Source organism: Prionailurus viverrinus, chromosome D2, assembly GCF_022837055.1.
Source record: "Prionailurus viverrinus isolate Anna chromosome D2, UM_Priviv_1.0, whole genome shotgun sequence".
Lineage (NCBI taxonomy): Eukaryota > Metazoa > Chordata > Mammalia > Carnivora > Felidae > Prionailurus > Prionailurus viverrinus.
In genome coordinates this window covers 33,011,209-33,025,885 of record NC_062571.1, presented here as the reverse complement: position 1 = coordinate 33,025,885, position 14,677 = coordinate 33,011,209, and the positions used below count along the sequence as shown (strand labels likewise).

The following is a 14,677-nucleotide window of genomic DNA, read 5'->3' as shown; positions in this document are numbered from 1 at the left end:
GGAGTGCACGGGGGTAGCTTCAGCAGTGTTATTCTCCAGGAGATGCCCGACTGGGACAGGGAAGGGTGGGCTGGGCACAGCCTGGCACCCACCCAGAAAAATCATCACATACCAGGAAGGTACCCGGAGACTCCCTAGAGAAGGCTCCATGGTGCCACAGAAGGTCACCCCTGCCACCTCCGGATGCTACAGCAATTCCTGATAGGGCGGTTTCCCCACTAGAACAGTCCGCCCTGGGTGTAAGGGTGAAGCCGTCAGGAAGGACGGAGCGGGTCCCCCGGAACTTGAATGTGGAGCTGGTGGCCCCGGGTCTGCAAGCTGGGCCCTGCCACCAGAGACACAGCCGAGAGATGAGCGGCCCACTCTTGTTCTCACGTAGGTACGCACTGCATCCTTTGAGGCCACCCCCTTGGCCACCCTGGCCCTGGGACCTGCCTCACAGCACTGTGATTCAGTACTCTGTATACACTCACTTAATCAAGGTTGTCGGATTACTGATGGGTCACCATTCCCACGAGGCTGCAGCTGCGGGAGAGTGGGGACCAAGTACCCAGCGGAGTGCCTGCACATAGTAGGGGCTCGTGCTCTGTAAATGGCTGTTGGCTGGCAGATGACCGGACCTCTCCAGAGGCTCCCCTCGCTTGTCATGGGGGTGTCTGTTGGCTTCGTGCCCTCACACCCTCCCCCGCCCAAGCCCGTACCTGCCATGATGTTCTCCACCACGGAGACGAAGTAGGCAGGCTTGCTGAAGGTGGGCGGGTTGTCGTTCTCATCCTGGAAGGAAAACAGACAGGTTGGAGGGGACAGGAAGGCCTGCAGGGCTGGTCTGTCGGCCAAGGGGAGGCTGGGCGTGGCTGGCGCTGAGGGGCTTTGGCCTCGACGCACGACCAGAACCAAGTGGGCTGTCACGAAGGGGCCAGGTGCTCCCCTGGCTAGGCTATAGTACAGGGACGGAGGACGGGCCTTGGGGAGATGTGTGAGGGCCAGGAAGATGGAGAATGTAGGCAGCAGGGAGCAGCAGGTTCCCTGCTCTCCCAGTGGTGTTTTGGTGCAGCTCCAAGCTCGCTCCTGTTCTCCTGCTCAGCTCATCGTCCTCCACGCTGGGGGTGCCCGCTTGCAACTTCCCTCCCAGCTCCGCCAGGATGACGGTGGAAGGTTCTAGAACCCTCCTGGCCCCCAGAAATGAAGGGAGCAAGGAGCACTCTGGCCCGGAGGATACAGAAGTGTGCAGTGGCAGGCAGGCAGGGTCAGGCGGCTTCCCAGAGCCCACCTCGTCCAGGTCTTGAGCAGTCCCTCATCTGGCCCAGCCTTCACCAGCAAGCAGGGCAGCGGGGCAGCGGTCAGGGCCGGTGTGGGCCGAGGGGCTGAACAGGCACAGCCTCTGCCTCCTCTTGGCTCCTCTGTCTCCCTCTTGCCCAGCTAGGGGCGACTTCCCCCTACCTTGAAGACTCTGGTCCTCACCCACGGCTTTTTGTAATCAATCAGTGAGAATCTCTGCCCGTTGGCCTCTTGGAGGAAGCCCCCACTGGCCCACCTGACTCAGAGCCTTCTCCCCTTCCCCTGGGATCCAGGGAGCGGGGGCAGGGGTATTGGGGCGGTGGCCTCCGGGGGAGTCCGCAGTGTTCGCGGCACTGCCCCCCCAGGGCCTCATTCCCCAAGGAACCGGGAGCTCTTTGGGGGGAAGCTCCTTTTGCTGGAGTCCCTTCTAGCTGAGCAGCAATGAACGAGAGAAGGGGGGAAGGAGAGAGAGAGAGAGAGAGAGAGAGAGAGAGAGAGAGAGGCACCAAAGCTGCTGTCCACCCCTTGGGACTTAAGACAGTCCCATCCTGCCAGACTGTGGGTGCCCAGAAAGGAGTGGTGCTCCCCCTCTTCCCCCGCCTGTCCCCGGGCCCTGGGCTGTGCAGCAGCTCCCCCGCCTCAGAGAACCCATGGCGTGAGGACTCGCCTGACGTCCGGTGCCCCAACAGCCTGCCTGGGCATCCCTCTGGTGCAAGCGCGGGTGCCCCATATACGGATAGATCGAAGCCTTCTGCTTGGCTGCGCGAGACGGCGTCGAGAATGTCAGTGACAGAGCACGAGGCAGAAACTTATTAGCGGTGATATTTCCCCGGATCCTGGCACTGCATTCGCTATTAGTTCTAATTCAGCGGCTCCCTCTACAAAAGCTTATTGTCCCCTAATGGGAAATCTACAAACCGAGTTTGACTTCTTTATTAAAAACCAACAAGCAGTGGGTGGAAAGGAATCACCTGAATCACCTGGCCCCTCTCGCCCGCCTCCTTTTCCCTCAGGAGCCCTGTCGGCCCGATCTGCCTCTCCCCGCCCCCACCCTGTGCAGTGAGTGCCGCCATAAGCTACTCATCTGCACTGGGTTTTTCTCCCCCACCCCCCGCCCCCAGTTGAGAGAAAATCCCTTTGGTGGATGGAGGCAGCAGCTTAGCCAAGTGACAGCTACTTAAAAATCACCCACATGCAAAATCAGCCCAAAGGCGGTGACCTTTTCAAGTGTGGTCCTTAGACACGAGCGACTCTATCATCCCAAAGCCCTGCCTGAGAGAGGATGTTCACTCACAGCCAAGGTGGCACCTTTGTTGCCAGACCGCCCCCCCCCCGCCCCGCCCCCCCTGCTGCCAGGGGCCGGGGCACACGTGGAAGGAAAGCGTAGGGCCCTCACTGACCTGTGTGACAGCTTTGAGGGGATTTGAAAATGACCCCTTCTGCCGGGCTCAGGTAGCTCCAGGCCAAGTGGATTCCTGCCCCCACCCACCCCTGCACATGGAGACCCTGCTGTCTGGTCTCGGGGCGGGAGGCCACTCTTTGATTCCCAGTGAATGAAAGGTTAGCTTGGTTCCTTGGCCGCCCTCTTCCCGCTTGCCCTGGCTCCACTGGAGAAGCTGAGGCAAAAGGAGAAAGGGGCCCTTTCTGGGTTCCTCAACCGAACCACAGGTTGGCATAGTCCCTGGGTCTCAAGATCCCATCAGGGCAGAGCTTGGAAGGCCTTGCTACCCAAAGGGTGGTCCCCTGACCCGAAGCATCAACATTGCCCAGACCTTGTTAGGCCTGCAGAGCCTCAGCCCTTCCTTGGACTCACTAAATAAGAATCTGCATTTTAAGAAGAGCTCCAGGAAATTTCCACGGACCTAGAGGAGCACGGGTCTCAATCACACGCAGAGGGCTTTCAGGCCTTGGAGTGCGGTGGGAAGAAGGTGAACTCAGGAGTCAGGTCAGGATTCAAATCCTAGCTTACTAGGATTAGGACCAGAAGCAAATTCAAATGCCACTTGCTAGCCCAAAAGTGAGGAAGGCGCTGGTGATCTGGGCCCCGCTCTGTTCCCCTCCTGAGCCTCACTTGCCTCATCTGTAAAATGGGATTAAGAGAGATTGTGTAATGTGCAAGCACCTCACATATTATTGGAGCTCAAGAAGTTTCCGTTTCCATTTGGCCAATTCGGCCGGCCCATCCCCGGGCTGGTGTAAAACAACCTCACCTTACTTCTCTAGACCTCCCCTATTCCCACCCTCTGCCTCACCCGTCTTCCCCAAACTGACAGGGGGTTCTTCTCTGTCTGGCCGAGTTCTCCGGAATTCCCGTTTGTACCAGAGACAGCCTGGGCATGGATGCTGCCGATCGTATGCACGTCTGTCTTATCAGCCGTGACGACAGCCAACATTACAGGTGCTGAGTGTCACCGGCATGATCTCACTTAATCCTCACGATAAGATCATGAGGCAGTACCACGATTATCCCTATTTTGCACATGAAGAAACTGAGGCCCAGAGAGGGTTAAGGACCCCAGGTCACTCAGCTAGCGGGTGGCAGAGCCCTGTTTCAGAACCATAAACCTCCACAGCTACGTTCCTCCCTCCGTTCACAGCGCCCCCTTTAGGGCAGAACTGGCTTCGCAGGCACATTCGCCCATGCGCTACTGCAAACCCGCACAGGCGGGGGCTGGGGGGGGAAATCATTGCTTGCCTGGGGACTGGGGTTGGGGGGAAGTCATTGCTTGCCTGGGCGGAGAACACCAGCCAGGCTGGAAATAATGGGTGGGGTGGTCAGGGTTAGGAGCGTGACCAGGACTGGGGGGGCTTTGAAGGGGGCAGTGTTTAATCAAGACCGGGAAACGAGGGTCAGGGTCATGTGGGTTAGAAAACCAAGATGTGGTCACGATTGGAAGGGAGAGCCTTCTGGTTCTGCTCGGTACTTCAAAGCGGGGAGCTGCGCTGCAGGTTAAAGGCAAGCAGTGAGTGTTGAGGCTTCTGCGACTCTCTTCCACCCTTGCCCCCCTCTACCCCACCCCCACCCCGGGGCCTCCTGCCACTCCCTGAAGCAGGGCCTCAGACTCTCTGTTCTTCCCTTTGCTGGTTCTGCCCAGCCTTACCCTCTGAGGCCACCCCTAAATCCTGCTCCCACATGCCCACCTGCAGGGCTCCCCCCCTCCCCCCAGGGCCTCAGCCCTGGCCTCATCACTGCCAGCCCATCCTATGCAGCAAGCCAGTAGGGGTCCCTGCCCAGACAAGGACCTTCGCGCTCAGGAGCTGGCCCCGGAGCCTCTGTCTTGGGTCGAGAGGACAAGGCTTTGTAAAGCCAGGTGTGGGGCAGTGCCAGAAGCTACCGGCGAAGCGGGCTGGGACAGGAAGGTCATCTAGCACGCCCGCTCTGGAAGGGATTTTCCCGAGCGCGTGTCAGATCGCAGCGTATCTCCTCACCTGACAATCTGATCTAATCCTCCTGGAGCCGGTGATGCACTAACTCTGCCATCAACACGCCTCCACCCTGTGCTGCTGGGAGCAGCCTCTATGAGATGGGGAGGGGGGTGTGCTTGTGCAGATGCCGTGAGGAGGTCTCCGGCGGGGAAAGGCCCCCTGGGGCCCCTGCACCCCTGGGATCACTGGGGGAGCGGCACGGGGCGAAGGAACCAGAGTGGAGATAGATTCAGTGACTAATAATTTCAGACCCGGAGAGCACTCACGTGTGCTCGGCACTCATGTCAGACAAGCTGTGGTTTGGTTTCGGAGAGACAGAAGAGAGAAGATGACCTTCTAGTAATTTCCTCGGACCTCACAAAGTATGGCTGTACATGAGGGAGTCCCGCGACACTCCCTCCCGCTTGAGCCCTGGCTCCTGTTCCCCATCAGCGGGTGACCCGAGGCCCCTGATGGAGTTGGAGCAGGACCGTCAGGCTCATCTCGCACCCCAGGGCCTGGGCCTCCCTGGCTGAGCTCGGAGGCAGCTTGGGTGCTGCAGCATGACAGGTTTGCTGGGGGCAGCCGTTGGGGCAGTCTGCTGGGCGACTCCCAGAGCTGTGGGGACAGCCGAGGATGTAGGGACACGGTCTGACACCACTGGGCTCAGGAAGGGCCCCCAACACTCTGGGAAGCACTCACCACCCCTCGCCCTGCACGACAGGCACCCCTGGGTACTTACAAACACCTCGACGGTGACAGGGACAGTGCTGTTCAGAGGGGGGTTGCCAGCGTCCTTGGCCATGACTGTCAGATAAATCAGCCCGTTGGGTATCTGTTCATAATCCAGGGGACGGCTTACACTGATCACTGAAATGACAGGAACAGGGCCCCAGGCCCTCTCTAAGCAGACGTTTTTCCTTTTTAAATTTTTAAAGTTTATTTATTCATTTTGAGAGAGACAGAGGGATCGAGCATTGGAGGGGCAGAGAGAGAGAGGGAGAGAGAGAATCCCGAGCAGGCTCTGCACTGTCAGCGTGGAGCCCGATAAGCAGACTTTAGATGCTCATCCAGCCGGGGGTCTCCTTTGGGCAGGGAGGACGTGGCTGGCTCGGGCTGGCCAGCCCTGCCTCATTTCCCCCTCCTTCCCCTGAACTCTTGGAGCCTCGTGGTCTTGCCTTAGGTTTACTGACCGCCTGATACATGCGAGGCCCAGTGCTGAGCACACTTGGTGTGAACTGTTTTGGTGGTAATGTAAGCACCGCTTTACAGATGAGGAAACCAAGCTCAGGGAGGTTTAGTAACTCGCCCAACGTCACACAGCTAGCGACTATGACAGAGGCATAGGCTCTGAATTCAGAGCCCAGGCTCTTTCCCGGTGGGTGCCATTGGCTGCTTATCTGTCTGTCTGTCTCACCTACTTATCTGGCACTCTCCATTAGTCTGGGAGCTGCTCGAGAGGACAAGGTCATGCCTCAGTCTGTCTAGTTCAGTCTCTTACCACTTCTCCCTCCAAAGAAGCACCCACTTACTGCCTAGCCTCGGGGCTACTGGGGGTGATGCCAGCAGTGGGGTGCAGACAGCAGCTCCCTCCTCCATCTCCTATGGCCCCGCCTGTTCCCTCCCATGGACTTTCTCCTCTCTTCTTCCCTCCCCCATCTCCTCCCTTTAACCCATGGGCTCTCTGTGCCCGTCCAGTGGCCTGCTCTGGGCACTGCTTAGACCCTTTGAGGGGTTACTCAGGGCACGGTGTCATAGACTTTACTCTCAGCAGAACACTGCTTGAAGGTGGTAAAGACCCCCCGCCCCCCGCCCCTGCCACGCACACAAAGCCAGAGGCGGGCAGAGACGAAAGGCAGGATTTGAGGGAGCTGAGATGTCCCCCTCCAATGCCCCTCCCCAGTACACATGCCTGAACTCTCCCATAGGTGCTCTTCCATTTGGGGGAGGGAAGGCACAGTGGCTCGGGCGTGGGGGTCACTGGTGGTCTGCGAAGTCCTGACAACAGTATGAAGTCACCACTTTGGACGTGGCAAATGGGAGCAAAATTATTGCTTTGGTAATATAAAACCTGAGGGAGGGTCAAGAAGAGGCCGGCGTGTGCAAGTGGGCAGAGACGTGGAACTTAAGGTTTTTAAACGGGGTACACAGATTTTATAGAGACCATCAGGCTGTAGCACCTAGAGCCGGGACCGCAGTTTGTGCAGCCACACTTCTCCGACCCCACCGTGGGGTGCAGGAGGGGTGAGTGCTGAACTCAGAATCACCCAAAGCACATCCGTTCTGCCTTGGGGGCACCTAACTCATCTTCAAGCACTCGGGATGCTTCTCAGAGGAGGGGACGTCCGCAGGAGCCCTTAAAGCCAGCCAGAGGTTATGGGCTTAATGGCAGAAGGGAGGCAGAGCAAAGAGACAGGGAGGAAGGGTTTTCCTGGCAGGAGGAACCGAGTCTGCAAAGACACAGAGATGACCACTGAGGGGAGAGAGTGTCAAGGGGTTCAAAGAGGCTGGGTTCTGGTGTGGGCAGAGAGGCGCTGAAAGAAGAGGCCGGGAGAGGCAACCAGGAGCCAGATCACACGGGTCTCCTTGGACACCTTTGCCGCACGGCCTTGGGCAAGTCGCTCCCTGTTCTCTGGACGTCGGGTGCCCCTCATCTGCCAAGCCAGGTGGTCTCAAGGCGGCTGCTGTGATTCCCTGCCTGCGTTCTAGTAGTCAGGAGTCACGGCGGGGCAGGCAGGGCGAGGTCCAGAGTATGGGACTGTGCCTGGACCCAGCAGGGAGTGGCCACAGCCTGGTGGGTGGGGGGGGCGGCTGAGGTGCACCCAAAGGATCGGGAGGATGGCTGACCAGTCCCCATGGACCTGCCCAGACAGGCTTGGTAAGAAATAGCGGCCCCGCAGACTGTGGTAACATCAGACGCTGGGCTGACCATGGCCTAACACCCACAGACGGATGTAGCTGATCAGACACCCAGATCCTGATCCCACAGGAGGGCGATCCCTGGCTTGCGTCGCTCCAGCCGACGGGCTATGGGGCGGTCTCCTGGGTTGGCCAGGGTGCTGGGAAGCAGATGGCCAACCCCATCCTGAGAAGAGGCATGAGCGTGTGGCCCTGCTCTGGCCCACAGGCCCTCATCCCTGGGCTGGGCCCTCGGTCCCGCCGCATGCCTACCTACCTCCATAGCCCTCATACACGCTGATGTCGAAGTAGCTGCCGAAGGCCGAGGCGTTGACGATGCTGTAGGTGATCTGGTTGTTGGGAGGCGAGTCTTCATCTGTCGCCTGGAATTGTGCAGACAGGGCCCGTGAGCCCTCAGGGGTCAGGGCTGGAAGAGGGTGGGTGGGAGGGGAGGGCTGGCCCCCTCCAGAGTCCCCTGCTTTGGGGGATCCGGGCCCTCCTTGTCCCTCCGCGGGAGGGTGACTCCCATGTTGGGGTGTGGAGCTGGCGTGGGGATCTAGAAGGTCAGCTGGAGACCCCGGGAAAAGGGAAGGCTGGGGCTCCCCCCGAGGACGGAGAGGCTTGCCACCATATCCAGTGTGACCACCTCCTAGAGCCTTCAGTCTCAGCTTGAACGGCCCACCCACAGGGGCCCTCCCCGACCTCTGGACCAGGCAGGCCCTGTGCCGAGCCTGCCGTCCGCCCCTCCACACCCAACTGTAGCTTCTTGTTCGGTTTCTGCTGGCCTCACCCACACGGTTGGCTCTGTGTAAGCAGATGCCTTACGTTTCTTTTTTAATGTTTACTTATTTTTGAAAGAGAGACAGAGCGCCAGCAGGGGAGGGGCAGACAGAGAGGGAGACACAGAATCCGACACAGGCTCCGAGCTCTGAGCGGTCGGCCCAGAGCCCGACGTGGGGCTCGAACTCACGAACTGTGACATCATGGCTGGAGCTAAAGTCGGATACTTAACCGACTGAGCCACCCAGGCGCCCCAGGAACCTTACATTTCTTGATTACTGCCGTGTACCTACAGCCCAGCACATGGTCGGTGTCACTGCATACGGCATGAATGCCACATGGAGGGAGAATGCACTGGAATGAGGTCAGAGATCCTTTTTCCCCATGACTCTCTTTTGGGGCTTCTTTTCAGATGTCTCTGATCCTAGAGGCCCCCAAGGCCGTCCCACCACTCTGGGTGCACTGGGAGCTGAGTGGGGGAGGGCTGGCATGGTGGGTGGGTCCTGCCTTCTCTGCATCCCCCCCACCCCTCCCCTGCCGCCGTGCCCACCCCGGCTACCTGGCCTTCATCCCTGCCGGCTTCAGAAACCCATCCTAAATGGAGGCTCTGGGTCCTGTCACTCTGGGTGGGCACAGTGGGGAAGGCGAGTGAGGACAGGAAGGAGTCTCTGGTCAGAGTTACAATGTGTGGGGGGAATCCCACTGCAGGAGGACGTTGGGAATGTGCGGTCCTGAGTTCTGGTCCTGGCTTCACTACTCCAACTATGCCTCTGGGGACTGTGCCTCTGGGGACTGTGTCTCCCCTCCTGTCTCCCCTTCTGTGAAATGCGCGGTGCCCCACGGTCTCTGGTTCTGTCCAGCTGCGGCAGTTCCCGATTCCAAGCAGCCACCAAGGGGACCAGATAGGGATCCTTATGCGAGATACTGCTTGCCACCTACCAAGGGAGATGGGGAGGACATCCCTTTGCTCAATGGGGACCTGAAATTTAAGCTGACACAGATACTTGGCCCATTCGGTTACCAGGGACAGGAGGGAATGCTCAGAGGCCTGACACAAATCTGGGCCGAATTCTTTGTGGATGGCAGGTTGGGGGCTCTCGTGGCAGCTTCTGCAGGGTGGTGGTCAGGACGAGGGCACAGAGGGAAGGATGGGAGGAGGGCTGGACTGCAGGAGGCCCTGGCATCTCTCTTACCCGGAGCCGCACCAGCTGTGTGACAGAAGGCTCATTCTCTCTCAGGGCCCCCACGTAGGCATCCTTCTGGAAGGTGGGCACGTTGTCGTTGACGTCCAACACGTTGATCCTGACCCGGCCTGTGGTCTCCTCCCCACCCCCATCCCGGGCGATGACTGTCAAGGTGAAGCGTTGGATGAGCTCATAGTCCAGTCTGGCGATCAGCATGATGAGGCCTGTGTCCTTGTCCAGAGAGAACCTGCGTCAGGTAGGACAGACGGAGAGAAAGGGACCCTGGCGTAAGGCAGCTTGTAGGTAAGGCCTGTATGTACCAGCCTGTCCTTGCCCAAGGTGATAAACAGGAATGAACGGAGTCAGGAATCTGCCCTAAATAAGAAAAGCCCCACTATTTCTGATGCAGAGTGGGGTGGGAGGTGGTGGGCAGGGATCAGGACCACACGGGGCGGGGGGTGTGCGAGAGTCAGGTATGGAAAGGGAAGGAGCAGGTTAATTTCATCTAAGAGGAATCTCAGGCAGAAGGACCCTCCTCCTGTTGTGAATAGGAATTCTGCCCACTGCAGATATTTAGATGCCAGAGAACTGTCATGGTCAGAGATTCTGCCATTCCAGATGGTTTTGCACCAAAATGTTTTAAATGGGTGGCAAAGCATCCAGCTTGGCGGGGGGGTGGAGGGGTGGGCAGGTTGGTCATCTCTTGGGGAATAATACCCCTGGTCTTCTGCTCAAGGGATGAGCCTTGTGTAAGAGCCCGGGAACTGTGTCCTCGGAAGGAGCAAGGTCCAGCGAGACGGTCCCTTGACCCGCCTCTTCTCAACATCCCCTCAGGAGCCTCCCTTGAGCTGTCAGTTGACATCTGTAGGCCCAGACCTGGTCCACAGCTGCCAGCCACTGAGCCCAGAAGGTCCTGGCTCCAAGCCCAGGAAAGAAGATGGGAAGAGAACAGGAAATCCACGATGATCAGGACAAGGCACCTGAGGGTGTCCCGAGGGACAGGAAATTCCTCCTGCTGCTAGTTCCTTCCTCCCATTTTGAGGCTCCGTCCAGAGTGGCAGAAAATGGCCAGATGCACCTAACAGTCCCTGTCTCTTCCTGACCATCCACACAGATCGTCAGGGCCAGTAATCCAAGCTGACAGCCACTGTCTTACGGACCCTGTTGAGTCTCCAGATGCATCAGACACTTCATTTTTAGAAGCAGACCTGCCCTCGGACTCCAGCTTGGCTTTTGATCATGTTAAAAACGAGAGGGCTTCCCTTTCAGCTTAACTGCAGACATGGGAGAGAGAGGCCCGGAACCGCGGCGGGTGACAGGGCAGGGCTGGCACAGGTCAGGTGGTGAGGCAAGCCACCCACCCAGCGGCCGAGGCATGTTGAGAGCCCCGTCCTGCTGGAGGCCGTGCATCCTGGTGGCGAAGACCGCAGGCAGAGGCCTGGCCCTCGAGCTCACCAGCTGTGTGACTTTGGGCAGGGGACTCAGCCTCTCTGGGTTTCCTCATCTGTAAAGTGCAGGTGATAGCAGTGCCTAGCACTGAGCTCCTCCAGGACTTGTGGGGATGACGCCAGGTAATGCGTGTGCAGAGGGCCTGACGCACGGGCCGGGGTCCTAAGTGCTGGCTGCTGCTACGGCAATTGCTTGCTGCACCGTCCCTGGTGTTTCAAAGCTTCTTCATTCCCCAGGCTAAAGGCTGTCTTTTGGATGTCAGAGAAACTACGTCCCAAGAGAGGTTAGAGGACCTGACTGAGACTGTGCCACAGCCAGGGTCAAACCAGCAGCGGTGCCCGTGGGTTCCGACTCCTCGCTCAGTGCTCTAGCCACGGGGGCATGGCACCCTCCCTGGGCACTGAGAAGTTTCCTGAACCTCACGAGTAGCAGAGTGCCACCGCTGAGGGGCGGGGGGCTGGGTCTCACCGGTCAGGGTCATCGCTGAAGAAGTAGTTGACCTCCCCGAAGGTGCCCACGTCATTGTCTGTTGCCTGCAAAGGGGAGAACGGGAAGTCGTTACTGCCAGACCCGGCGGACCTCCTGATGTCACCAGGAAACGTCCACAGCGAACCCACGGTCATCCCACACGACTCCTCGGGCTGCATTTTCTAGAGGTGCGTTGTTCAATACGGTTGCCACCAGTCGCCAACGGCTATTGACATGAACACTGGAGAGCACGGTTCTGGGGGAGCAGCAAGTGTTCTGAGTGGGAGTTGCCTGCTCTGCCACGGCCACGGGCACCGGGCCGCGAGAGGCCCTTGACCACAGTGGGGGCCTATCTGAATCCTTCTCTGGGATTCTTCTGGCTATCGCTGGGGCTGGACGCTTCCTTCCGGGGCACTGAAGCCCAAACACTACGGACTGAGAGCTGCTGGGATGCGTAGGGGGGACGAAGGTGTCCCCAGAGGAGAGCTAGGAGGAGAGGGGCAGAAGCTTACGTGTTCTAGAGTCCTGACCCTGACATCCCTTCCCTTTGACTCAGTCTGTGAGTCCAACAAGACCTCTTTCACGCAGTCTGGTCCAACTCGGCTTCTGCCACTTGCAGTCGGAAGAGACTGGAGGGAGAGACGCCTGCCTTATGCTGATGACGGTGGCAGTGATGGTGACCACTGCCAGCCTTTCCTGTCGTCACACCTTTTACATCTTCGAAGACCGCTCATGTTTACTAAGACCTCGTTTTATCCTCACAACCGTCCCCCATGATGAGGAAGACAGAGGTTTCTACCCAGTTCACAGATCACCAAACTGAGGCCCAGTCCCCAGCGAGGCCCTGTGTATTGCTGTCACCGTTCTAGGTCATGAGCAGGTTATAGGCAAAGTGGGGCAGAAACAGGGATCCCCACTCCCAGCCCGGGGATCCATCCTTTTGGCCACCCCCGTGGGGCCCCTCTCCATCTCCTCCCTTCTCTAGGATGACAGTGCTTCTAGCAGAGGTTTGGTTTCTGTGGCTGGGACTTCTAGCTCCTGCATTGTCCCTGGCATGGTTGCAGCCCACAGTATAGGTTAAATGACACCATTCATTCATCCCTTGTTAAGCATTCACCGTGTGCCAGGCACGGTGACCCTGCTTGGAGTCACTCAGGCTACTCACTGCCCTGGAGCTGCCCCCAGATGCCAGGAGGGCAAGGCCTTGGGCTGACCCTAGGGTCACGTGCTTCACTCTCAGGGCTTCTCTCTAAGATTGTGATTGGCTTTCCGCTAATAGAAACTTTTGTTTCAAAGCTTTTATTTTGGGGCGTCATGGAGGCCTAATTGACAAATAAAATGGTAATGCACTTGGAGCGTACAACGTGATGATTTGATATCCGTGTACGTTGTGCAGGGATGTCCCCGCTGAGTTAATTAACGCATCCGTCACCTCGCTTCTATACCTTTTCAAATCTTTCTCGGCAAGAACGCTGAAGCTGTACTCTCTTAGCGAATTTCGATTCTTTTTTTTTTTTTTTTAATTTTTTTTTCAACGTTTTTTATTTATTTTTGGGACAGAGAGAGACAGAGCATGAACGGGGGAGGGGCAGAGAGAGACGGAGACACAGAATCGGAAACAGGCTCCAGGCTCCGAGCCATCAGCCCAGAGCCCGACGCGGGGCTCGAACTCACAGACCGCGAGATCGTGACCCGGCTGAAGTCGGACGCTTAGCCGACTGCGCCACCCAGGCGCCCCTAAACCTGAATTTTTGAGAAACATTTGTGGTTAGTATCCTTAGCTCAGGAAGGCAGGTAAGTAAATAGTATGTTTCTATATCAAATGATTCAAGTGAAAAAAAATGTTTGTACCCAAGGGGTTCAGATCTTAGTCACCCCCCAAAAACCTGGTTCCACAGAACGAAGCCATTTCTGGGACTGTGCTCAGCCTACTTGCACAGGACTGCCTCTTGTGCCCAGATTCCCATTCAATGTCCCCACCACTTGCGTCCCAGCAGACTGTGTGCGGACTTCCCCCGGGGCAGGCTCCGAGGACACAGCTTCTTAGGGACGCATGTCGGATAGGTGACGAGGAGGACGCTGAGCGCTGTAACACCCTCCTACCCAGGACCGATTGCCCGACAGACCCTCCCCGGAGCCCTGAGCCACTGCTCACAATTACCGCCATGCCCTCCGCTTCTGTGTGTTACTGCTTCTAAGTCAAGAGGAGAGCTTGCTCTCAGAGGAACCTGCACCTGGAGGTTCCAGGGAGAGGAGACAAAGCTCCTCAGAATTAGCCTCTCTCCTCCCCACCCCAGGGGCCAGAAGAGAAGGGGGGAAGGAGCCCCTAAGCGCCCTTTCGTTTCACTAATAATCACCATGTGTGGTATGGCTACACTATGGTAAGAGCGGCTTGGTCTGGGGGACCCTTGGTAAGGGGGCAGTGTGGTGGAGAGACCCCAGTTCTAGGCCAGTGTCGATAGCCCAGGTCACTGTGTGACCGAACACCACCCCCCGCAGGCCTCAGCATCCTCATACATCAAAGGAAAGGGTTTGGGGGAACAACACAGGCAGAGCCTCTCCTCCCGGGCTCACCTCCCAGCATAGACAGTGCCTGGCACAGAGCGGTGCTTCATAAATGCTTGGAAGGGAATGGACAATTTCTAGTAAGAAAGGGGAGGGAAGCAAGAGAGGGGGAGTGGAGAGGGAGCAAAGCCAAGGAGGAGAGAGGATTCGAAGTGGAGGGGGCAGAAACAGCCCAAGAAGGGGACGGGGACCAGAGAGAGCAGCTAGGAGGTGTGGAGGAGATCAGGAGGAGAGGAAGAGAGCGCTGACCGTGCAGGAAGTGAGGGGCACAATCAAACCATGGGGGGGGGGGGAATACACAAACATTAAAAAAAAAAAGGGGGGGTGCCTGGGTAGCTCAGTTGGTTAAGCGCCTGACTTCGGCTCAGGTCATGATCTCACGGTCTGTGAGTTCGAGCCCCGCGTCGGGCTCTGTGCTGACAGCTCAGAGCCTGGAGCCTGTTTCAGATTCTGTGTCTCCCTCTCTCTGACCCTGCCCCATTCATGCTCTGTTTCTCTCTGTCTCAAAAATAAACATTAAAAAAAAAAAACAAACAAACCATGGGAGGGGTTCCTGGCCCCGGGACAAAGCCCTTCATATCGGGGTGCACTATGGAACCACACTCAGACTCTCAGGGCAGGAAGGATCCCTGAGGTCCCCTTGTCTAGGC

General features: G+C 57.9%; 1 protein-coding gene across 1 annotated transcript in view; it reads right to left on the bottom strand.

Moving 5' to 3' along the window:
• CDH23 (cadherin related 23) overlaps positions 1-14,677 on the bottom strand; it is a 415,376-nt gene that overhangs the window by 117,181 nt on the left and 283,518 nt on the right. Inside the window, exons 15-19 of the mRNA XM_047825054.1 lie at positions 11,463-11,527; positions 9,555-9,792; positions 7,859-7,964; positions 5,426-5,553; positions 702-774 (exon numbers count right to left, since the gene is read on the bottom strand). Of these exons, the coding sequence (XP_047681010.1) occupies positions 702-774; positions 5,426-5,553; positions 7,859-7,964; positions 9,555-9,792; positions 11,463-11,527 (610 nt within the window). The remainder of the gene's footprint in view (positions 1-701; positions 775-5,425; positions 5,554-7,858; positions 7,965-9,554; positions 9,793-11,462; positions 11,528-14,677) is intronic.